Below are 24,915 nucleotides of genomic sequence, written 5' to 3' on the forward strand. Positions count from 1 at the left end.
ATCATTTTGATCAAAATAGGTTGAGTTAAGCTTTCTCATTGCCTAAAGTTGGGTTGATTGCTCGGACCTATTATTAGAGTTGGGTTGATTGCTCAAACCTATTATTAGAGTTGGCTTACTTGAAGACTGCATAAGCTTTTGATTTGGGATTTACTCAAATAATGAAAATAAACACAATCCTTGGAGAGACTCAAACTAATGACTTGTCATTCACGAAAAAAGGCGAAAAAACCACTATGATGGATAACCTTTTTGACATATAATGTTGAAACTTTTTTATATTAAGCCTCTTTTTAAAATTTTATCATATAAAATATTTAAATAAATATAAATATTTAGTTATTTATATTCAATTTTATTTTTATAATAAGTATGAAAATACTATAATTAATTAATATAATAATTTTCAAATTTTATAATAATAAAATACATAGGAAACTTGAATATTCTAATTTTTTTCATCTTAAATATATCTTCATATTTAAATATTTACATGTTTTATTCAATATATTAATATAATCATATTTATCTTTATAATTTAATTTGGTATATCAAATTTAAAAAATAAAATATTATTAAAAACATTGATTATATATCTTTAAAAGTTTTTAAATTTAATTTTAAATTTAATAAAATATAAATTCTATATTTATAATGTCACCGATACGGATCATGGGTCTGACTGTTTTACCGTGAATTGATGACTTTTTCAATTTAATGACCGATTCATTTATGAAAACATTGGTGTTTTTAATATTTAAAAGATTTTTTTTTTAATTAGATTTGGTACAATAAGAATGTCTTGCAAGATCAAGTGGATTTTTTGAGAAAAAAATTTCTAGATCTAGGCAAAGAGAAAAAGTGTTGGGAAAAATCGTGTTGGCTGATTTTCAATTTTGTGCCTTTTGATTTGTGTGGATTTTTTTCCTTTTTCTTTTTTCTTTTTTAATAAATGTGAGTGTGATGGATCTATTGGTTGAGTGTGGTATTTGTGATGCCAATGTAGGAGTTTGGAGTTTGATACTTCTGTTTTGTGTAGATTTAGGTTCTAAGTTGCTACCGGTAAACAAAGAGAGTGATCAATTATTATTATTATTTTTTTATTTCTTTCTTTTTCCAAGAGAAATATTGTTTGAAAAAAAAAAGCAAATAAATAAGAGGTAGTGCTCTTTTATAATACCATTTTGGTTGTGCTCTTTTTTTGTTTGGTTTAAATTGTAATATTATATTATTTATTTTAAATGATATTTTAATATTAATTCACACATCCAACATATTTTAGTTTTTGTATCTATACGAAATATTTAAAAATAAGTGCATCGTTTAGTGAAATTCAAAACAACTTAGTACTTAATATTAAAAAATAAGCCTACGTTAGTGAAATTCGATACCTAAAATGACTTTGAGTAAGATTATGTTTGAAGTTATTAACTCAAAACTTATTATTTAATCATTTTTTTAAGTTTCAAGAGTATGAGAAAACTAACTTAAAATTTTTCCAAATTATTTAATTAATATTAGTTCTTTATGTGGAAAAAAATATGGTGGATTATGGGCAAAATATATTTGAGGGATTTATAAAAAGATAGTTATTTTGATTTATCACTTTAATTCATTTTTATTTATAAATTATAATATTAAATTATTTTGCCCAACATACCCGATGTCCATTGGATTTGTTATGCTCTCGGTTTGATCATAAAGGTTAAGATATCATTTTTAATATTTAATTAAAAACTAGTTTTTCAAAGTTGAGAATTTTCAAAAAATAAAAATAAAAATCAGTGAGCTAAGTGAGTCAAAAAAATTTGGGATAATTATGTTAAAGGGATAGATGAATTTGATAATAACCCTACATGCCATATTGTGGACCCTGCATTTCGGCTCATGCGTCTTCCACTCGATGGTGAACTCAATTTTTATTTGAAAATGATTTTATTTATTAAAATAATGACTTAGAGTCGCCACTTATTTTTGTTTTATTTTTAAAAGGGTAAACAAAATAAGAAAGAAAACCCTAAGTGTGACTCCTTATTTTGGAAAAGGTGGTCTGTGAAAAACCGGATCAGGCTCGAGGGTCAGGTTACTTATCGGGAAGGTACGGTAAAGACCGTAACACCCCTCTAAGTCCTTAAAGTCGGGTGTCTACTAATGAAATGAAGCTAACGTGGCAATCAGTGAGAAAATCAATGGATACTCAAATCGACCATGCACACATGGGAATCAAAATATGCATAGAGAATGATTGAAATGGGAAGAGATGCGTACCTGGGCCATGAACGAGCAATGCACTTTCATAAAAATGGAGTCAGTGTATAATAAAGAGCACAAAACATATCACATGTGTCACCAAATAGAAATTAAAAATAGTTCGAGGGAAAACTGAATTTTTAAAATTTATTTGAAAATTGGAGTCTTAAAGATTATTTGAAAATTGGAATTTTAGAAATTAAATATAAGAATGAGAATTTTAGAAATTAAATTTGAAAGAAATTGGAATTTCGGAAAATTAAATCTGGGAATCGGGATTTTGAAGAATTATTTAAAGACGAAATTTTAATAAACGAATGAGTGAATAAATAAATGAATGGAATAATAATAATGATGAAATTAATCATTAAACAACTGAATGTGAATAGTAGAATTTTTTATATTGAAACTAAATTTGGAAAATGGAATTTTGAAAAATTGAACTTTAATTATTAAAATTTGTAAAATAAATGAATGGAATAATAATAATAATAATGAGAATAATATTTAAACGAATGAACGTGAATAGTGAAATCTTTGAGATTGAAAGTTTGAAGAGTTATTTAGAAATGAGATTTTAAATAAAAGAATAAGTGAATAGATAAATGAATGGAATAATAGTAATAATGATTAGATAAATAATTGTGAAAATTGGGAAGTGAACTTGGGAATTGGAAAATTGAAGAATTATTTAGAGATGGAATGTCGGAAAATTAAATTTCAAAAACTGGAAACCCGAAAAATTATTTTAAGGATGGAACGTCGGAAAATTAAATTTCGAAAATTGGAAACCCAAAAAAATTATTAAGGATGGAATGTCGGAAAATTAAATTTTGAAAAGTGCAAACCCGAAAAATTATTTTAAGGACAGAACGCCGGAAAATTAAATTTCGAAAATTGGAAACCCGAAAAATTATTAAGGATGGAATGTCGGAAAATTAAATTTCGAAAAGTGGAAACTAAAAAATTATTTTAAGGACGGAACGCCGGAAAATTAAATTTCAAAAATCAGAAACCCGAAAAATTATTAAAGATGGAATGTCGGAAAATTAAATTTCGAAAAGTGGAAACCCGAAAAATTATTTTAAGGACGGAACGCCGGAAAATTAAATTTCAAAAATCAGAAACCCAAAAAATTATTAAAGATGGAATGTCGGAAAATTAAATTTCGAAAAGTGGAAACCCGAAAAATTATTTTAAGGACGGAACGCCGGAAAATTAAATTTTGAAAATTGGAAACCCGAAAAATTATTAAGAATGGAATGTTGGAAAATTAAATTTCGAAAAATGGAAACCCAAAAAATTATTTTAAGGACGGAACGCCGGAAAATTAAATTTCAAAAATCAGAAACCCGAAAAATTATTAAGGATGGAATGTCAAAAAATTAAATTTCGAAAAGTGGAAACCCGAAAAATTATTTTAAGGATGGAACGCCGGAAAATTAAATTTCGAAAATTGGAAACCCGAAAAATTATTAAGGATGGAATGTTGGAAAATTAAATTTCGAAAAGTGGAAACCCGAAAAATTATTTTAAGGACGGAACGCCTGAAAATTAAATTTCAAAAATCAGAAACCCGAAAAATTATTAAGGATGGAATGTCGGAAAATTAAATTTCGAAAAGTGGAAACCCGAAAAATTATTTTAAGGATGGAACGCCGAAAAATTAAATTTCGAAAATTAGAAACCCAAAAAATTATTAAGGATGGAATGTCGGAAAATTAAATTTCAAAAAGTGGAAACCTGAAAAATTACTATAGAACGTCGGAAAATTAAATTTCAAAAATTAGAAACCCGAAAAATTATTAAGGATGGAATGTCAGAAAATTAAATTTCAAAAAGTGGAAACCTGAAAAATTATTTTAAGGATGGAATGCCGAAAAATTAAATTTCTAAAAGTGGAAACCCGAAAAATTATTTTAAGGATGAAATTTTAAAAATAAATAAATAAATAAATAAAATAATTTAAGTTTGGGAGGTCAAAGTTGTGAAAACTATATATATATATATATATATTTTTAATAGGAGTTTTTTTTAATAATTAAATTAAAAATAAAATTTTGAAAATGAATCTTTGGCATCAAAAGCTGGAAAAACTAAGAAAATGATAAAAATAGAATGGCTAAAAAGCAAACAAACAAATAATAATAATAAAAAAAAAAAGCCACAAACCCATAGAAACCCATTTTCCCATCAACCCAATCCACGTGGGGCCTTAGATGCAAGTGAATGAACTCGTGTGACTCACTAAATCTATTTGCAACAACCTTTGCCAATCTTCTGCCACCCACAATGGTCAACAACAACGCAAATAATTGGATTATAAAGGATTCAAGGCTTTTTTTTTTTTCTTCTGCACCATCAAAGTCATATCTTCCCTCATGAGGATCATCTGCACCTCCAACTGATAGCGATTCATACACTCTTAAAGATGATACAAATGTCTGCCACAAAGGTCCCACAACAACCTTATACTCTATTTCCGTGAGGCTTGAGAAAATCTGGTCAAACTTATTCAAACACTTTAAAACCTCCATTCTAATGCTCCAATCATCAGGATCTTTAGACTGCACCGGGGGCCCTAAAATGGTAGAGAACCGATCCATCCATGTTCTAAGCATTAGCATCATCAAAATTACTGGTTTCTGTCTCATATACACCAGCCATCACACCCAACAAGGAAGTGCAAGCATAAACTATTAAAAATGCTTTTGTGAGCAAAGGTTCGTCATAAATCTGAGGAAACGAAACAATTGTATGTGAGCATGGGAACAAAACAGGCGCTAGTTTTGGCACTACTGTGTCATCCAAATCCCCAAAAAGGAGTGTCAAGCATCTCAGAGCTCCATGCATCCGGACATTCTCCAGATGATCTTCTTCTCAAGCTGCCCACAATTCTTTATGTCTCAGGTTCTTCTTATTTCCCGGGCAAAGCTTGTTCTCCAGAATCCTTCTCGGCTCAAGCAAGTCTCATCTCTGGATGTCTTCGGCTGGTTTACTTCTTCAGCCAAAACAACCTCTACAAAACATCTCTCAAAACCCAATACGTCCCTTTTGACCTTGATAGATCTCTGTGGGAGTGTGCAGCCAGACTTGGATATGCCTTTTCACAGCCATTGCATTGAGCAAGGCTTAGAAACAAATAGTGGCCACTACAAAGAAGAATCCATAGAAAATAGAACATAAAAGAAAACGAGTAAAGGTGATCCTCAGAGGCTTCACTTCATGAGTCATCAGTGAGCCCTCTGAGAACATCCTTTTCCAGCAAGACGAACATTTTCATAATAGAAGCAAAGCATACTAAGATTAATAGTGGAAAACATGAATGCAAGATTATGTTTCAACAAGCAAGTGGCCTTCATTATCCACCCCAAACAAGTTAATGAACGTTCAAATATCAACAAGGGACATGGAAAAGTGATAAACAGTCAAGAACAAACAATAAACCCGTAGCATTCGTACTTGAGAAAATCCTTTTCCAGCAAGACCAGGCTATCTCCAAGTTTTCCTCCCGAGATGCTCACCTTCCTCCAAAGTCTTCTCAAGCTCCAGACAACTCCTACCCTCAGTTTTTTTTTTTTTTAAAAGTTCTCTGCTACCCCCCACCACGATGATCCTCCTCTCCTTCTTTAAGCCTTTTCCTCCACAAAAACCTCTGCCCGTCCGGCTTTCTTCTTGGGCAAGCCATTACCTCCCTTTTCTGTTCATCACCTCAGCAGCATGGCCTCCTAACCACCTTCATGGCTGCCCGTCCCATCTGGCTCCCTCGTGCAGAAAAGGGCCCCTAATACGTTCTTCCTGCAAAATGACCGGTTAGCACAAGGGCACTCTTCGAGCGAGTGTCAGCTCCAATATCTCCAGAACGAAGAAGGGAGAAAACAGAGAAAAGGTTGGGCAGAAAAAGGAAGAATAAGGAAAAGAGAGAAAGTTCAGATCCAAAATCTCATAGCCTCCATCATGCAGACCTCTCCCGAGAGTTTTATGCCTTCTCTTGGGAAAATCAAAACCAAAGCGACACAACCGTGTAACAGAATTGGTTACAACCAGAAATAGTAAATTGCTAGAAAATAAAAATAAAAAAATAAAAAAACAAACCAAAAGATAAAACCGGAGCTTCACGTCCCTTTCCTTACACGACGTAGTCGTTCATCCAAGTTGGTGGTTTTCTGGGCCTATGTGGGCCTGAGTTGGACTGGGCCTTAGAATGCTTGGTGACTAGTTGAGTGGCAGCATTGGGCTCTTCCGTGGGAGGTACTTTAGGTGTATTGGGCTCTTCCACAACGGATGCTTCAGTTGTCTGTTCATGTTGCTGTAAAAGAATGGCCACAAATGTATCATTCCCCACTCCATGAAAATCGACCTTGTCCTCAAGGTGGTAATCAGGGTAAAGTCTGTAGAATGCGACAAAATCTTCCCAGGTTGCGTTCTCACGGTCACTGGCGGTCCACTGCACCAGAATTTGTTGGACTTCTTTTCCCTGTCGGAGAATCGTTCGAACAGCACAAATAGCCACTGGTACTAATAGAGAATGGATGCCCATAGTTTCGGTCGGGAGTAGATAGACTTCTTCAGGAACGGGTCCTCGAAAAGGCTTAAGGGCAGATATGTGAAACACGGGATGGATCTTGCAGCCACTAGGTAATGCTAAACGATAAGCGACGACGCCAATCCGCTCAAGCACTTGGTACGGTCTATAATACCGTTTGGCCAATTTTTGGTAGGGACGATGAGCTGCGGTAGTTTGCCGATACGGTTGTAAGCGAACAAGAACCATATCTCCTACTTCAAGCTGCAGGTCGCGCCGATGTGCATTGGCCTTTTGCGTCATCCAGTGTTGAGCTCGACGTAGATTCTCCTTCAAGGTACGAAGCAAGGCATTGCGCTCCACAAGTGCCTCATCGAGGGCTTGGATTGAAGTAGAGCCCTAGGTATAAGCCGGAATGATCGGAGGGGGACGTCCGAATAAGGCCTTAAAAGGAGTCATTTTTAGTCCACTATGATAACTGGAATTATAACAAAATTCAACCCATCCGAGAAAAGAGATCCACGAGTGTGGCTTCTCATTCGTGAATGCACGTAAGTACTGCTCTAGTCCCCGATTGACGACTTCGGACTGCCCGTCCGTTTGTGGGTGGTAAGTTGTACTATGGCGCAAGGATGTCCCGCTAAGCTAAAAGAGTGTCTGCCAAAATTTACTCATGAAGACGGGGTCGCGATCGGATATGATCAAACTCGGAAACCCATGAATCTTGACCACAATTGTCACAAAAACTTCCGCTGATTTGGCGGCTGTGAACTGAGTTGGCAAAGCCCCGAAGTGCGCTGACTTGGTGAGACGGTCGACCACCACCATGATAACTGTAAAATTGCGGGAGGGGGCAGGTTGGTAATGAAGTCCATGGTGACTTCGTCCTATACCAACGAAGGAACTGGGAGTGGCTAGAGGAGTCCAGCTGGTGCTTGGGTTGAATACTTCGTCTGTTGACAAACTAAGCATGCTGAAACATATTGCTCCACATCTGCCCACATGCGTGGCCAATAAAAAAGAGTAGCCAAGCGAACCAAGGTACGTTTTACTCCACCATGACCCGCGAATGGGGTAGCATGAAACTCATGCAACAGTAGGGCCTTTAAGGAAGAGTTGGGGCTGATGTAGTATCTATGCTTGAAGAACAACAAGCCATCATGTAGGGAGTAGTCCGAAGAGAGGGAACCCGTCGTGAACTGTTGATGAAGGGAGACTAAGTCCGGGAGTGTAGAGTTTTCCTGACGAAGGGTGGTCAAAAACTCTAAGGAGGGGTGGCTCGAGAATGACAGACATGAAGGCGCGGATAGCGTAGGCTGTTCCAATTCCTCTTCATGGACTCGAGACAAAGCGTCCGCAGCTTGATTAGCACGCCCCGGCTTATATTCGATCCGAAAATGGTAGCCCAACAACTTCCGGATATAAATATGTTGATTTGGAGTTTGTACCACCTGCTGCAATAATTCTTTGATGCTTTTGTGATCCGTTCGGATAATGAAAAACCTGCCCAATAGGTATTGGCGCCATTTGTGTACTGCCTCAGCAATGTCGTGAAGTTCCTTGAGGTATGTTGATGAAGCTTGTAGGTGCGGACCCAATTTCTTGCTGAAATAAGAGATTGGGTGACCTGCTTGCATGAGAACGGCGCCTATTCCCACATTAGACGCGTCAGTTTCGATCACGAAGGTCTCATTGAAATCTGGCAACCGTAAAACTGGCGCTGCAACCATTGCACTTTTCAGGGCATCAAAAGCCACGGTAACCTCCGGAGTCCAATTAAAAGCGTCTTTGCGTAACAAATCCGTGAGCGGAGCCACGATTGAAGCATAACCGTGAATGAACTGCCGATAATAGCCAGTGAAGCCGAGGAAACCTCAGAGATGCTTCAAGGTGCGGGGTATGGGCCACTTCATCATGGCATCGAGTTTTTGCGGATCGGCACGTACCCCGCCAGCAGAAACTATGTGTCCCAGATACTCAATTGTCTCCTGGAAAAAGTGGCATCTGGAGAGCTTGACGTAAAAACTACCCTTGTGAAGGCAAGTCAAAACCTGCTCCAGATGAGTAACATGCTCAGAAATAGTAGTGTTGTAAACCAGAATATCGTAAAAAAAAACGATTACAAACTTGCGCAAGAATGCAGTAAACAACTGGTTCATTGTGGCTTGAAAAGTGGATGGGGCATTCGATAGCCCAAAAGGCATGACAAGAAATTCGTAGTGGCCCTCATGAGTCCGAAACGTTGTTTTATAGACGTCCCTATTATGTACCCTGATTTGGTGGTAACCAGCCCGGAGGTCCAGTTTGCTAAAAATAGTAGCGCCTCCTAGTTCGTCCAAAAGCTCGTCAATGGTTGGAATCGGGAATTTATCTTTGATCGTTACTGCATTGAGAGCGCGGTAATCGACACAAAAGCGATAGGTACCGTCCTTTTTTTTAACCAATAACACCGGAGAGGAGAAATTACTTTGACTTGGCCAAATTATACCTTGATCAAGCATCTCTCGAATTAATTTTTCCATCTCATTTTTTTGGAAGTGTGGATATCGATAAGGACAAACATTCACTGGCTTTGAATTAGGAATGAGATGGATCTTGTGGTCAATGGTGCAGTGCGAGGGAAGACCTGTTGGCGGAAGGAACATGTCACGAAATTTCTGCAAAGTACTAGAGATAGCCACGGGCAAGGTATTGGGAAAAATAAGTGTATTATCTTTGGTAACCAAAGAGGCAGTTTCCAACTCTTCTGTCGCTAGTGGCTGCAAGACAAACATGCTGTGGACATTTGAACTGTGGATCAGTGCCTGAAATTGATTAAAAGTAATCAAGCTAGAGGACTGGTGCAAATCCCCATGGAGAATGATCAGACGCCCTTCCCAACAAAACTCCATTGACATGGCTGCATAATCATGGGCAATACGACCCAATTGTTGCAACCATTGAATACCAAGAACGACGTCAGGTCCTTCAATTGGCAGGATAAAAAGATCTAAGGGAAACACATTCCCTTGCAACGTCAAAGCAACTTGGGGGCAAGTGTGCTGGCAAATTAAATAATCTCCATTGCCAATGTAAACTCAAAATTTAGGTGTTGGCTGAATAGGGAGGCCCAAACGCTCCACCAGAGCCGGTTTAATAAAATTGTGAGTACTACCACTGTCGATGAGCACATGGAAGCGATGAGACCCAAACTCACCAACTAAACGCAAGGAGCGAGGATTACCTTGGCCTGCCAAGGCATTGAGGCTGGAAATGTCGCCCGTGACCAAGTCCTCGGCCGGTTCGGTCGCCACGCCATCATCATCTGTATCCTCATCAATATCATCTGTTCCCAAAAGAAGCAAAAATTTGCTGAGACAACGATGATTAGCAGAATATTTTTGGTCACAATTATAGCATAATCCCTTTTCGCACTTTTCTCGTAACTTAGTAGGGGTGAGGCGACGAATAGGTAAAGTAGGGGCCGGAGCTATGGGTGGTGTTTGCTTATGCCCGACTGTTGTCGGTGGTGAGGCCGGAGCGGGGGCGACTGTCTGAAACGGGCCTGTCGGAACGGCCGTTACAGCATGCTGTCTAGTGGAACTCACCGTGGACGTGTTGGCAGCATTGGAAGAGGACCACTTATGCCAAGGGCGAGCGCTCTGCTTGATCTCCTCACAGCGAGTTTCATAGGCTCGAGCTAAGGCAAAAGCCTCCATCAACGTGGACGGCCGTGAGAAAAGTAGCTCACGACGAATATCCGATTTCAAGCCAGTAATGAAAAAACTAATCAACAACGACTCAGAAATTCCGGTGAATTTATTCATCAGGTCCTTGAAGGCCGACTGAAATTCCGCCACAGTCGAAGTCTGAGTGAGCTTAGAGAGATTACCTTGATGGTCTTCATAGAGGGAAGCTCCGAAACAGTGCTTCAGACTGAGTAAAAATGCCTTCCACGAAGACAATAGATTATTGGCTTTCATCCATTGATACCAACCTGCTACCGGACATTCCATATGGAAGGAGACAATCCGCAACCGGAGCGGCTCAGGTGTTCCATGAAAATAAAAAAATTCCTCAACGCGAAATACCCACCCGTGTGGATCGGTTCCATTAAACTTCGGAATCTCTATTTTCATAAAACGTAAGGCAGTGGCTAACTCATTACCTCCAGCACCCATCTCAGTAACAGGCGGCGGGGCCGGTGGAGGACCCAGAAGACCCGCAGACGATCCTGCAAAGCCTTAACCGTTGAAAGCACATCCGAGTCCGCCATCCAAGGAGTCGATGAAAGCACCAATTGATACATTCTTCCTGCAAAATGACCGGTTAGCACAAGGGCACTCTTCGAGCGAGTGACAGCTCCAATATCTCCAGAACAAAGAAGGGAGAAAACAGAGAAAAGGTTGGGCAGAAAAAGGAAGAATAAGGAAAAGAGAGAAAGTTTAGATCCAAAATCTCATAGCCTCCATCATGCAGACCTCTCCCGAGAGTTTTATGCCTTCTCTTGGGAAAATCAAAACCAAAGCGACACAACCGTCTAACAGAATTGGTTACAACCAGAAATAGTAAATTGCAGGAAAAAAAATAAGAAAATAAAAAAACAAACCAAAAGATAAAACCGGAGCTTCACGTCCATTTCCTTACACGACGTAGTCGTTCATCCAAGTTGGTGGTTTTCTGGGCCTGCGTGGGCCTGAGTTGGACTGGGCCTTAGAATGCTTGGTGACTAGCTGAGTGGCAGCATTGGGCTCTTCCATGGGAGGTACTTTAGGTGTATTGGGCTCTTAGCCATATAGTTTTTATATCTATTTGAAAATTGAGATTTGTAGTAGTATATAAGAACTTGGAAAATGTAATGAAAGGTTTGAAATTGAATAATATATATAATTGATACTTTTTATCATAACAAATACATGAAATTTTCAAAAAAGATCACAAAATAAATATAAATTTTCAAATATAGCAAATCATTTGTGAATATAAACTTAAAAATTATAGATACATAAAAGTAATTAATTTTATCCAATTACTTAAGTTACTATCCTTTATAAACTATTTTAAAAGTAATTAAGTTTATTAATCATATATTTTAGTTTCTAGCAAGCATTCAAAATTAGCTAAAATAAGCAACTTGAATTAGTTTCTCATTCTATATTTCAAATTGTTAAGGAGCATGATATGCATATTGAGTCTAAATTCTACAAGTTTCAACTTTTAGAAAAATTTGTAGTTCAACATGGTATTAAAGCTTGGTTTGATGGGAAGTCATGAGTGTTCGAGTCATTTCTTTGCAATTTGCATGTTTGAAAGTCCAAAAAAGGCAATTTGTATTTGTTTGTCTGTCTTTGTACAAGTATGATTAGTAATTATCCATTATACTAATGAAATTAAACCACAAGTCAATTAGGTCACAGAAATATCCTACCTTGTCCAAATTTCAACATCAAAAGCCACTTATTTTCTTATTCTTTTGCTTTTTTTTTTTCCTTTGAATTAGACTTAAATATCCGATTTTAAAGAACACAACCAATTGTAAACTAAGCTTTCCTATTTATAATTTCACTCTTTCACTTTTCATTAATATGTTTTTCTAAAGCTCAATTCTTACTCCAATGTATCATATTTGTAATTATAATCCACATTCCCTAATCTATAATATTAGGGTTACAACTTGGGCAAGTTGGTGGGATTGATCGTTAACCCAAGCCCAACCTAAATTAAAAAAACAAGCAACTAAGTTCAAATCAATCCGATCTTTAACCTAAGATGCTCAACCCAAACTCAACTCTACCTCAATTTTGTAAACTCGAATTGATCGAGGTAAACTCAAATTGATGATGTTGATTGGATTACACTTCGATTGGTCGAGTTGATTGGGTTACATGATTTAAAAATCCATTCATAGTAATTTTTTTTTCTTAAAAAAAAAAATCTGTATATTTATACCAAAATTTAAAACCAAAATAAAAAAGGTAAAAATAAAATTATATATCTTTCTAAAAAACTTAAAAAAGTATATGATATCATTGTAATTTAAGGTTTTTCTCTTTAAAATCTAAAAAAAAATTAATATTATTATATAGAATATAAGTATTATAAAAACATTAAATCAGGTTTGAGTTAGGTTCGGATTATTCGAACCTTATCCCAAGTCCAACTCAAACTAAGCTTAGCTTGAGAAAATTTAACCCAAATTCAACCCGAGTATTGAATATGTTGCCCAATCTCATCCAAACATCAAGTGGGGTTGACCTAAACTTCAATTTGAATTAATATTAAAGTGGGGTTTAACATGTATAATTAAATATGATTAATATTAAATTACTTAGACCCAATTAAGTTCCATGAAATATTTACATTTTCAATATTATGGGTTACAATGATTGGGTTTTTCATCTAATTTTTTTTACCAATGTAAGTCAAGATTAATTCAATTTGAATTAAAATTATGACTTCAATTTTTTTAACATATGGAAATAGGAATGAAAATACAATGATAATAGAGGGGAATCACAATACTATATATAAAAAAGAAAAATCAAAATCTTAGTGAAAGTAAGATTTAATTTTCATTTCAATGAATATTTTATTCTTGTTTTATTATTATTCTCATTATAAAATCCATTCAAATATATTAATGAATAGGAATGGAATTAGTTTCTCATTCTTATTCTTTATGGCAGCTTTATGAACGTGACGTTACAGTCGTTACTATATACATCAAAAATTTTAGTGGAATAAATTATCACTAAACTGGTCTTAAAAAAATGTGGCTCCCTAATTCGACAAAATTCAGATTGACAAATGATAGTTCCTATACACATTTGACATGTAACATACATTAAAAAAGTGACATGTGACGAAATTTGGAAAATTACAAAATTTAGTTTTGCAAATAAAATCAAAATCTCACCCATTGCTGTCAAAAGAGCATTAAAAATCAAAATACTTTTTATCATAAAGAAAATAAAAAACTTCACAAGATTTTCAAGAAAAAACAAAAGTACTACACATGATCTTCGTCTTTTAATAATAGGAACAAGCCACTTAATTGATCTCTAAAATAGATAAAAAAAACAATTTAATCATCATCTTTCAAATTGTGATCAAGTTGAAAGAATAAAATAGATGCATTTTTTATAAAAAAATATTATCATCAAGATTGTACCCCCATAATTTAACAATTTTAATAAAAAATTTTGTTTCACATAATTTTTTTTATATTGTTTTGCAAGACCTTTATGAAATTTGTACATACACTCACATAAAATTCTAAATTTATGTTCTAAAATTAATGATTAATTTTCAAATTTTGTTGGATTTTCAGAAATTTTGAAAGAAGATATAAGAGAAAAAAATGAAATGTAAGGAAAGAAAAAAAAAAGGAAAAAAAAAGTTTTTAAAATAAATTAAATATTTTTATATATTACTTTAAATTCATTTTATTTATTTTTCATTTTTCATGTAAAAAATAAATAATTTAAAATTATATAAAATTTTAATTTTTTTTATTTTTTTATTTTTGTAAAAAACCAAATATAAAATTTTTTTCTTAGTTTTTTTTTTTTTTTTCCTCCTTTCCTTAGTAATCTCCAAGACCACCAAACATAGCATAAATGTTAAAATAAAAATGTCAAATGCTATTACAACACTTTAATACAAAATGCTAATGAAATATTAACTAAATTTTTTATGAAAGGAAATGAAAGAAAAGAGAAGCAAAATATAAATAAGAACAAATCAAAATAAAAATTACTAATTTCATTAAAGCTTTCACAAGAATATTGTAAAATAGAATGAAACTAATTATTATATTGTCTTTGAATAAAGAGATAAGAAATTCTAATATCAATATTAATTTTTTAAAATAATCTTTATTTCAATATTAGATTATAAAATGATTATGTTTTCAACTTAAAAAATTGAGGTAAATTTAGAATTAATCATATAAAATATCTTTATTTAAAAATTTGATGACTTATATTATTATCTCCACTAAAAAACAATTCCTTATCTTTAATCATTATGCCATTATTTTTACTTTTAATATATTATTGTATCAAATTAATATAAACATATCATTACATTAATTTAGAAAAATTACATTAATCTAAGAATATTTTTATCAAATTTTTATTTTTAAGGAATGTCTGTTGTTTCCTTTATGGAACTTGAACGAAACTTATAAATTGTTTGGAAATGTTTTGAAGTATTCTCAAAGAACAATTTTTTAGAACATCGTTTAAGAAATAGTTATTTTTAAAACAAATATATATTTGAAAACTCGTAATCTTTTCAACCTTTTTTTTTGTATTGCAAATCTTAAAAACAATTTTTATGTGTAGTGTTGATGGAAAGTGTTCCAAATTGCTAACTAGTATATGTTGCTTTTTATAAATAATATTGTATAGAATATTTCCTTAATTAATATATAATTGTAATATTAGATTTTCTCACAAAAGAAAAAAAAGTTGTTAGAAATATCTTTATAAGCATTTTAGGTTATGAAAGAAAAAGTAATGAGATAGAGAACGGTTTGTAGAAATTATATGAAGTGGATTAAAGATGTAAAGAAGAACATGAGATACCCAATGTAGTGAGGGTTCGTGATTCAAGTGTAAATATAAGAAGTGATGAAACATGAAATGTTTTAGGAACATAATTGTTGTATCTGATTCTATGTCTTAAATATTCTTTATGATATAGTGGAAATATCCTTTTATATCCATGGATGTAGGCATGGTTAGTCGAACCACATTAAAGATCAACTTAATGAAATTTGCTTTAAGGTAAAAATCGTTAAAAGTGTCCCAAATTTCTAATTAATATTTTTTTTTGTAAAAAATATTATATAAAGTATTCCGTAAGTTAATATATTATTGTAATATTATATTTTCTTATAGAATAAGAAAAATTATTGAAAAATATCTCTATAAATATTGTTCTAGATCATGAGGGGAAAAGTCATGAGATAAAAATGTGTTTATGTAAAATGAGATGAAGAATGAAAGATACTCAATAGAGTTCAAGGGTGAATAACCGTGTCTCGTTTTGTCTTATAGTATAATAATATTCTCTATAATACAGTAAAAATATTTCCTCTTATCCATAGATGTAGACATGATTGACCAATTAAAATATAATGTGTATGTGATTATTTTAACTTTGTATTCTCGAGTTCTATTACCATAACATGTGCTTTATTTTTAATCATATGTGATATATGTACAATTATTTATTTAATAGTTCATAAGAAAATAAATGAAAATAATTAAAATCTATCATAAAAAAAACATATTTTCAAAAAAACTATTTTTTATTAAAAAAATTATCAAGTTTTCAACTATAAAAGAAATTCCATTTTTAATAAAAAAGCATTTTTAAAAACAATATTATTTAACACTTAGATTCCAAAGGAAAGGGATGAGTAGAATATTATTCGATTCCTTTGAAATTAAGTAGACATGTGACGGGTAGAATTATTTTATCATAATTTTCCAAGAATGGTAAAAATTATGACACCTTTTTGAGAGTAGTAGTGGCACAATTGAAAGATACTCTTAATTATTATCATAATTAGACTTATTTATTTGAATTTTGAGGCAAAATCATTATAACGCATCTTTACATGTTTAAAATGTTTAAATCAAAATAAATATTTAATTTGTTAAATTTTTGAACCCCAAAAATATATTTTTTCTAAAATCTAATAACTATTAAAATTTCATTTTTAAGGTGTATTTATTTATTAATTTTTTAAATAATAAATCAAAATCAAGTCGGGTCCACTTCAAAGTCAATTCTTTGTAATTTTGTAAGTAACATGTCATTCATTTAATACTAACTCTCTATATCTAATAATAACAATAATAATAATAATATAAAAAAATAAAAGGACATTAATTTCAGTCATTATTTCAAAAATCTTATGCCTTTTAGGAATTTACTACCCATTAAAAATCCATATCATATATAAATTCAATTTATTTTCTATTTCTAATGATAGGAAGAAATCAACTCATTAATTGAAAAAATCACGAAATTTATTGCACACTTGGGTTGTGTTTGGTTTTCATAAAATTTAAGGAAAATATAAAGGAAAAAAAATAAAAAGAAAAGTAAAGAAAAAAAAAAATTTAAAGTTAATAAATTATTTTTATATAGTATTTAAAATTCATTTTATTTATTTTAATTAATCAATATAAATATTTAATAATTTAAAAATACATCAATTTCTTAATAATTTTAATTATATTTGATTTGTTTTTAATATTTTTCATGGTACAATCAAAGATTTAGTCCTTTTGAGAACCAAATATAATATTAATAAATTAGGTTTTCTGAAAATAAATAAAAAAAGAAAAAGAGAGAAAAATCTAAAAATGACTGTTAAAATTAGGAGGGCTCACCAGTATTAGGTGGTCTCGACCCCACCTGAACCCTTCTCCAAAAAATGTGAAAAAAAAAAAAAAAAAACAAACAAACAAATGAAAGAGTTTTGGGAAATTGGACAAAGTCATTGTAAGAAAGATTCACATTTCAACTCATTTTCAGTGTGTGCAACCCCAAATTTCCGCTACATCTCTATCAGGTAAAACCCTTTTGTTCAAGATCTTCTCTTTGATGTTTTCATTCTTTTGTTTCCTGGGTGTGATCTCTGCAAATTTGTTTATTTGTTCCTTTCCAAATATCCAACCTTCAGTTTTGTTTTGAAGTCATTTTTTAATTTTTGTTTTTAAATTGATTTCAGAGGTTACTGGTTCAAGTGGGTTTTTTTCAAAGTGGTTGTTTTGTATTTTTAGGGATTTTTTTTTACTGGTTTTGAGTTCGTAGGAAAAGGTAATGGTGAATCTTTGTTCTTTTGGTCCCTGTTTGGGGCCCGAGAAAACAGAATAATGTTACCTCAACCGGGTGTAACGCAATTGTTATAGCTTCTTTGACATGCGTTTTGTTTTTCTTTGATTTGGAACGCTCCGTGATTCATTTTCTTTTCATTTCCTGATTTTTTTCTTGGCAAACAAAAGGAAGGTAGAGGTGTTATTTGTTTGTTTTTTTCTCTGTTCCTTTTCCTCAAGATTCAATACATATGCGCAAATCTTAACTTAGTTTGTGTGTCTAACGCCATATCCTCTTGCATGTTGCAGAAACCTAGTTTTTTAGTGGGAATTTCAATCCAAGTTCGCATCGCTTAATGCCTTTTGTGTGGATTTTGTGCTTTAATTAATTATTTGAAAGTCTCTCTCCCGCACTTTGAAATAAACTGTCGTCAATGTTGTTCTTTCTCTAGAACATTTGGTACTGTTCTGTAGCTGTTGTTGAATAGAGTGTAAGGAGAAAAAGGAAGAATAGGAGGAGGATAAATGATGTAAAAGGTGGTTGGTATTTGGGAAACCAAGTTTTTGTAACAGTTTGGTTGATTGCTCGAAAGTGTTTCAATGGAGCAAAGTTTGGGTTCAGACTCAGGTCCTGCTGATAAATCTAGGGTTTTGAATGTGAAGCCATTGCGATGTTTGGTGCCAATATTCCCATCTCCACCAAACTTTTCTCCATTTTCTCCAGGGCAATCTGCCCCTTTTGTGTGTGCCAATCCATCAGGTCCTTTTCCATCTGGGTTTGCTCCCTTCTACCCCTTTTTCAGTCCTACAGACTCTCAAAGGCCACCTGAACAAAATTCACAAACTCCATTTGGTGTCCACAATCAACCTGGGCCTTTTGGCTTCAACAACCCAATTCCAGGGGCAGTTCCAATAACTTCATTTAGAACACCCCCTCCGCCACCCCCACCAGGAGTGGCAGCAAATGGAGATACAGGACCATCGAGGCGGAATTATCAGACTCACACCACTGGTATTCAATCACAATCTCAAAGTGAGGAGGCAGATGACAATGAGTACAGTGAGACCCCAAATCAGAATGCCCAGTATCTGAGCAGTTTCAGCATGCATGTTACTGATGCAGAACGTACAAGTAAGGCACAGAGGTCAAAGAGTAAGTCTCAGAAGAGAGGAAGAAAAGGCCAAGAGGTTAATTTTTCCTCACCTGAAGTTGATGTGGAGTTAATCATCAGTAATATTCTTAATTCATGTAATCTTATGGCATTTGATACATTCCGACGGGCTGATGGTGACAAGGAATCAGTTGGATATATACTTATGGTATATGACTTGCTTCGAAGAAGGATTACACAAATTGAAGATGGGAAGGAAGCAACACCTGGGGTAACTAGACGACCCGACTTAAGATCCGGTACAATCTTGATGAATAAAGGGATCCGGACAAATATCAAGAAGAGAATTGGACTTGTTCCAGGTGTTGAAGTTGGGGATATTTTCTTTTTCAGGATGGAAATGTGCTTGGTAGGGTTGCATGCTCCATGTATGGCTGGGATTGATTACATGGGTCTCAAGATCAGTCTGGAGGAAGAGCCTGTGGCTGTCAGCATTGTTTCATCTGGAGGATATGAGGACAATGTGGAGGATGGGGATGTGTTGATTTACAGTGGCCAAGGTGGGAATATTTACAGGAAGGATAAGCAAATAATTGATCAGAAGCTTGAAAGGGGGAATCTTGCTTTGGAGAAAAGTTTGCATCGGGGTAATGAGGTGAGAGTCATTAGGGGTCTAAGGGATGTGGTGAATCCAACAGGGAAAGTATATGTGTATGATGGTCTCTATAAGATTCAGGAGTCGTGGGTGGAGAAAGGGAAAGCAGGTTGCAATGTTTTTAAGTATAAATTGGTTAGATTGCCTGGTCAGCCAGAGGCATTCATTACCTGGAAGTCAATTCAACAATGGAAGGAAGGTCTTTCTTCTAGAGCTGGGGTTATTCTGCCAGACCTTACTTCAGGGGCAGAAAATTTACCTGTTTCCCTTGTAAATGATGTTGATGATGAAAAGGGGCCTGCATACTTCACATATTTTCCTAGTCTTAGATATTCAAAACCAGTAAATTTAACAGAACCTTCTTTTAGCTGTAATTGCCAAGGTGGATGTCTTCCTGGGAACTCCAACTGCTCCTGCATTAAAAAAAATGGAGGCTACATCCCATATAATGTAGCTGGGGTTCTTGTGAACAACAAATCCTTGATATATGAGTGTGGTCCTTGTTGCTCCTGCCCTATTAATTGCCGAAACCGAATTTCCCAAGCAGGTTTGAAAGTCCGCTTGGAAGTTTTCAAAACTAAGGATAAAGGTTGGGGTCTGAGGTCTTGGGATCCCATCCGTGCAGGAGCTTTTATTTGTGAATATGCAGGGGAAGTTATCAATGACTGTAAAGTGGAAGAACTTGGGAGTGAAAGTGAAGATGATTATATCTTTGATGCTACACGCACTTATCAACCTCTAGGAGTTTTGCCTGGTGATTCTAATAAGGCTCACCAGGTCCCATTTCCCCTAATAATAAGTGCAAAAAATGTTGGGAATGTAGCTCGCTTTATGAACCACAGTTGCTCTCCAAATGTGTTCTGGCAGCCAGTCTTGCGTGAAAGCAACAGTGAATCTTATCTTCATATAGCGTTTTTTGCTATCAGACACATTCCTCCAATGACAGAGTTGACATATGATTATGGGATCACCCAGTCGGGGAAAGCAGATGAGAGGAAGAAAAGATGCCTATGTGGGTCATTAAAGTGCAGAGGGCATTTTTACTAGCAGTCAACTAACATGCAAACTTGGGTGATGATGTTGTTACTAACTTACCTCTGAAAGGTTAGAGATCTCCAATTTCCTAACCAAATTTCTTCCTTACTATGAAGTTAAATATCTCTCATTATTGGGTTTTTTCCTGTTGAATGTGCCAACCACTAATAAATTATCTTAGATGGGGTTTTGTTCCCTTCATATTAGCAAAGAATAACCTGCCTAATATTATCATGCCCAGACGCATGATCTGAATTACGAGCTATGATCCAGTTACTCACCATCTGGAGTCACCATTTCAGTGTAATCATTCACCGCATTCTCTGTCTTCCAAAATTTGAAAATAGACTTGTGTAAAAAATCCATAGATGAGCAAGATCTTGGAAACCCTGGATTTTAGCTTTGTGAAGATTAAGTTAAAATATGTGCATGTATATTTACATCAGATGTATATGATAATATGGGATTGTACAAGTCTTTCTTATGACAATTAGTAAACCATATCCATGTTGCTTCAGTTTTTAGATGTTACATCATTGTGTATTAGGGCAGCTCACTGAAATTATGTTCACTCATACTCTGTTACCTTTTTCTTTCCTCAGTTAATTTGTAGATGACAGCAAGACAGCTTCAGGGAGAAAATGCATGTCTTTTTTGGCTTTACAAGTATTGAAGAACACCAAAATTCCCTGTTTATGACCGTAGTGTAGTGCACAGGCACATAAAAGGTTTCATCACATAACTTGTCAGTGTAGTAATGTTTTGAAATTGTAAAACTTTATGGGCAGATCTCTTGTTTTACTCGGTTAATCTTCCTTTTCTTGTCGTGCTTTTTTTCCTGGTAAAAACAGTTGGTCTGCCGTGTACTTAATAATTTCCCTTTTATTTGTTATTTTACTCTTCTGTTTATAGGCAAATTTTGTGAATGTATTAATTATATGCCTATGAAGGATTGATATCTCACATGAACACTTGGACCACAAAAATAAAATCTTTAGAAACTAATCTTTCACTACCAAATCTGACCATCCAAAGTTTCAAAGATTCTTCTGTTTCCATTTCTCTCCAGAAAGTCTAAAACAAACATAAATGAGTCGTTTTTCTAACCTAATTGTGCCCTTGAATTTGATCCACAAGACTGCCATGCTATCCAAGCAGAACATTTTTTATTGCCCAAGGGAGTACCTGGACCAGAGAAGCTTGCCACAAGTACACATCTATGGAAATAGAAGAGGTGAAGGGATTGTAACCTTGGTGCTGAATATTTGCTTCCTTGAAAAACATCGGGCCTTGAACTAAAAATCTTACTTGAAACGTTAGTTTTAAGATTCTTGTTAAATGAAATAATTAATTTTGGCCTATCAAAAAAACCTAATGAGTTTTGCACCTAGCTCTTTTTTTTTTTTTGATTGGTCAGTTTTGCACCTAGCTCTGATATTGTGTTGTCAGAAAAGAATATATTTTTTTTGATAGATGAGCACAAAATATATTAAAAAAGGCCGGAAGGCCACAAAGCATACATGGAGTATATAAAGCAGACACAAAGCAAAAAACACATAAACAGAACAACCTCACCAGTCCTTAAGGAGCCGCTAGCCACTCCAAGAAGCCTAAAAGCGAAGAGGACTCCTCTCCCATATACACCCTAACCCAACTCCACAAACTACATACATAAGAATTCTTGAGTGTCTGAATAGCTAACGAATCCCCTCTAAAAGCTAACTTATTTCTTTCCTTCCAAACCGTCCAAAAAATATATAACGGGATGGAATTCCACATCTTTTTCCTCTTTTTACCCACAAAAGGGCCCCTACAATAAAATAACACCTCTTTGACTGTCTCTGGGAACACCCACTGAACCCCAAACAAGGCAAGGACGATCTCCCAGAGGACCTTAACCATTGTACAGTGTAAAAGAATGTGATTTACATTTTCGTCTTCACAGCCACACAAATAACAACGATTAGGGAGTTGCCACCCTTGATTTTGAAGCCTATCCAACGTGAGGATTTTTTCCCAAGTGGCCTCCCACGCAAAGAAAGCAACTTTGGTTGGAACCTTATCCACCCAAATGCTCTTTTTTAGAAAGACAAGGGGATTGGGGGCAGCCAACAAATTATAAGCATCCCGAATCCGAAAAATATCAAGACCCCCTCCTTTCCATAACACTGAGTCCTTTTCTGAAGAAATCCTGAAGTCCCTTAGCAAAAGAAGCAACTCTTCTATTAAATCCAGCTCCCAATCATTAGAATCTCTATACAATTTGAGATTCCACCCTCTTGACCAAGGCTTGAGTCCCACACTTCATTGACCGTTGCGTTTCTAAAGACCGCCATGGCATAAAGCTGGGGAAAATTTTGGGACAGCGCTGCGTTGCCGCACCAATGGTCAGTCCAGAACTTGACCTTAGTCCCCCACCCCACCTTGAACTCAATATTATCCCAACACCAACTTGCCTCATTCAGGATCTCCTTCTAAACCCCCACTCCAAAAGTACCACGAGCTTCATTAGTTCTCCAACCACATCCCTCTTGGCCATACTTCACCCTGATCACCTTCTTCCAAAGTAAATCTTTTTCAAAGGCAAATCTCCAAATCCACCTACCCAGCAAAGCCTTGTTCAATAAAGCAATCTTCCGAATGCCAAGACCCCCCTTCTCCTTTTGAGTGCACACCACCTCCCAATTGATTAAATGAATTTTCCTTTCCAGGCTTCCCCCTCCCCAAAGAAAATCTCTTTGTAATTTTTCAAGCCTTTTTACCACTAACTTGGGCATTCAGAAAAGGGACAATTGGTAGATGGGAATGCTGGTCAATGTACTTTTAATGAGGGTAATTCTCTCGCCCTTAGACAAATAATGCCTTTTCCAAAGAACTAATCTTCTCCTCATTCTTTCCTCCACCCCATCCCACATAGATAAGGCCTTGTGATGAGCTCTAAGGGGCAGCCCCAAATACTTAACAGGAAAATCCCCCACTCTGCACCCTAACTCCACAGCCATTTCCTCAATATCTTCAACCTCCCCAACAAGAATTAATTCACTCTTGGCCAGATTAATCCTAAGACCAGAAGCCGCCTCAAACCACGCCAAAATCCAGCCACGATGAGTTAGATGCTCCTTCCTTGCTTCACAGAAGATGATTGTGTCATCAGCAAAGAGCAAGTGGGACACATTCATCTCCATCCCCCCTCTTCCTTAAAGTCTGCAACCAGAAATGAAGCCCCCCTCAACAGCCCTTCTTATGAGTGCACTCAGCACTTCCATACCCAAAACAAAAAGGTAAGGAGAAATGGGATCTCCTTGACGCAGCCCCTTAGAGTTGGAAAAGAAGCCTGGTGGCACCCCGTTGACAAGAACTGAAAATTTTGTAGTTGAGATGCACCACAGAATCCACTCCATCCAACGAGACCCAAAACCCATCTTATGCAAAACCTTCATGAGGAAGTTCCAATTAATACTATCATAGGCTTTTTCAATATCCAATTTGCAAACCAGCCCTTTCTTTTTCCACTTCTGCCAATAATCAACCACCTCATTAGCTATGAGAGAGGCGTTAAGAATCTGTCTTCCCCTCACAAATGCATTTTGATCCGTCGAGACCACCTTACCTAACACCTTCTTCAGCCTATTGGCCAGCACTTTGGCCAGAAGCTTGTACAGCCCCCCTAAAAGGCTAATGGGTCGAAAATCCCCGAGATCCTCAGCCCCACCTTTTTTTAGGATGAGGACCAAGAAGGTAGTATTTAGGCTTTTAGCAAAAGATTTCTGGTCATAAAATTCCTTAAACAACTCTACAACCTCCTCCTTCACAAAATCCCAGCAAGCTTGCCAAAAGGCCATAGTAAACCCATCCGAGCCTGGAGCCTTGTCTCAGTTCATTTCCATCAAAGTTAAGAAAATTTCTTCCTCAGTAAAGGGCATCTCCAGAGCTTCAGCTTCACTGTGGTTTAGACGTCGAAGGTGCAACCCCTCAATGCCAGCTCTCCATCCTGGCTCTTCCAAGAGCTGATGCTGAAAAGCATTCACAATCCCTTCCCTCACCTCTTGCTCCTCAGCCAACTCCACTCCATTGATTTTAATTCTATCCAAAGAGTTGTTTCTCCAGTGGGCATTGGCCATTCGATGGAAAAACCATGTGTTCTTATCCCCTTCCTTTAGCCACAGCTCCTTAGACAATTGTCTCCAATGGGTTTCTTCCAACAGTACCCACTTTTTAAAAGTTTCCTTAGCTTCATTTTTCAACTTCGTTTCTCTTTCTGACAAGCCCTTTTCACATTCTACCCTACCCTAAAAATCAATTTGCTGGAGAGCTGAGCTTTTATTAACTTCCAGCCTACCAAACACATCCCTGTTCCAAACTTTGATTTTCCCCTTCAACACCTTCAGCTTAGCAGCCAGTCTAAAGTTGGCCCTCCCTCTCCTCCCCGCTCCTTGCCACCAATCTTGAAGGAGATCCTTAAAACCATCAATCTTAAGCCACATGTTTTCAAACCTGAACGGGGAGGGTCCCCGACTTAGC

General features: G+C 35.3%; 2 protein-coding genes across 3 annotated transcripts; one reads left to right on the forward strand and one right to left on the reverse strand.

The window, feature by feature from the left end:
* The first annotated feature begins 17,239 nt into the window (after positions 1-17,239).
* On the forward strand, positions 17,240-21,311 carry LOC100263685 (histone-lysine N-methyltransferase, H3 lysine-9 specific SUVH1). Of its 2 annotated transcripts, XR_009466395.1 has the most exons (3): positions 17,240-17,348; positions 17,902-20,463; positions 20,997-21,311. XR_009466395.1 is itself a non-coding variant. In XM_059738986.1 (2 exons), the coding sequence occupies exon 2, from the start codon at positions 18,193-18,195 to the stop codon at positions 20,404-20,406; it is 2,214 nt and encodes a 737-aa protein (XP_059594969.1). In that variant the 5' UTR covers positions 17,240-17,348; positions 17,902-18,192; the 3' UTR covers positions 20,407-21,079. The 2 variants fall into 2 exon arrangements, 1 of the variants encoding a protein (XP_059594969.1); XM_059738986.1 differs by having other exon boundaries at positions 17,902-21,079.
* Positions 21,312-23,171: 1,860 nt separating this feature from the next.
* On the reverse strand, positions 23,172-23,579 carry LOC104880095 (uncharacterized). Its single transcript, XM_010655423.1, has one exon. The coding sequence runs from the start codon at positions 23,577-23,579 to the stop codon at positions 23,172-23,174; it is 408 nt and encodes a 135-aa protein (XP_010653725.1).
* Positions 23,580-24,915: the final 1,336 nt, after the last annotated feature.

Source organism: Vitis vinifera, chromosome 8 (genome assembly GCF_030704535.1).
Source record: "Vitis vinifera cultivar Pinot Noir 40024 chromosome 8, ASM3070453v1".
Taxonomy (NCBI): Eukaryota; Viridiplantae; Streptophyta; class Magnoliopsida; order Vitales; family Vitaceae; genus Vitis; species Vitis vinifera.

Excerpts from the sequence above, each read along its gene's own strand:
- LOC100263685 (XM_059738986.1), top strand. The coding sequence starts at position 18,193 with ATGGAGCAAAGTTTGGGTTCAGACTCAGGTCCTGCTGATAAATCTAGG.
- LOC104880095 (XM_010655423.1), bottom strand. The coding sequence starts at position 23,579 with ATGGAGATGAATGTGTCCCACTTGCTCTTTGCTGATGACACAATCATC.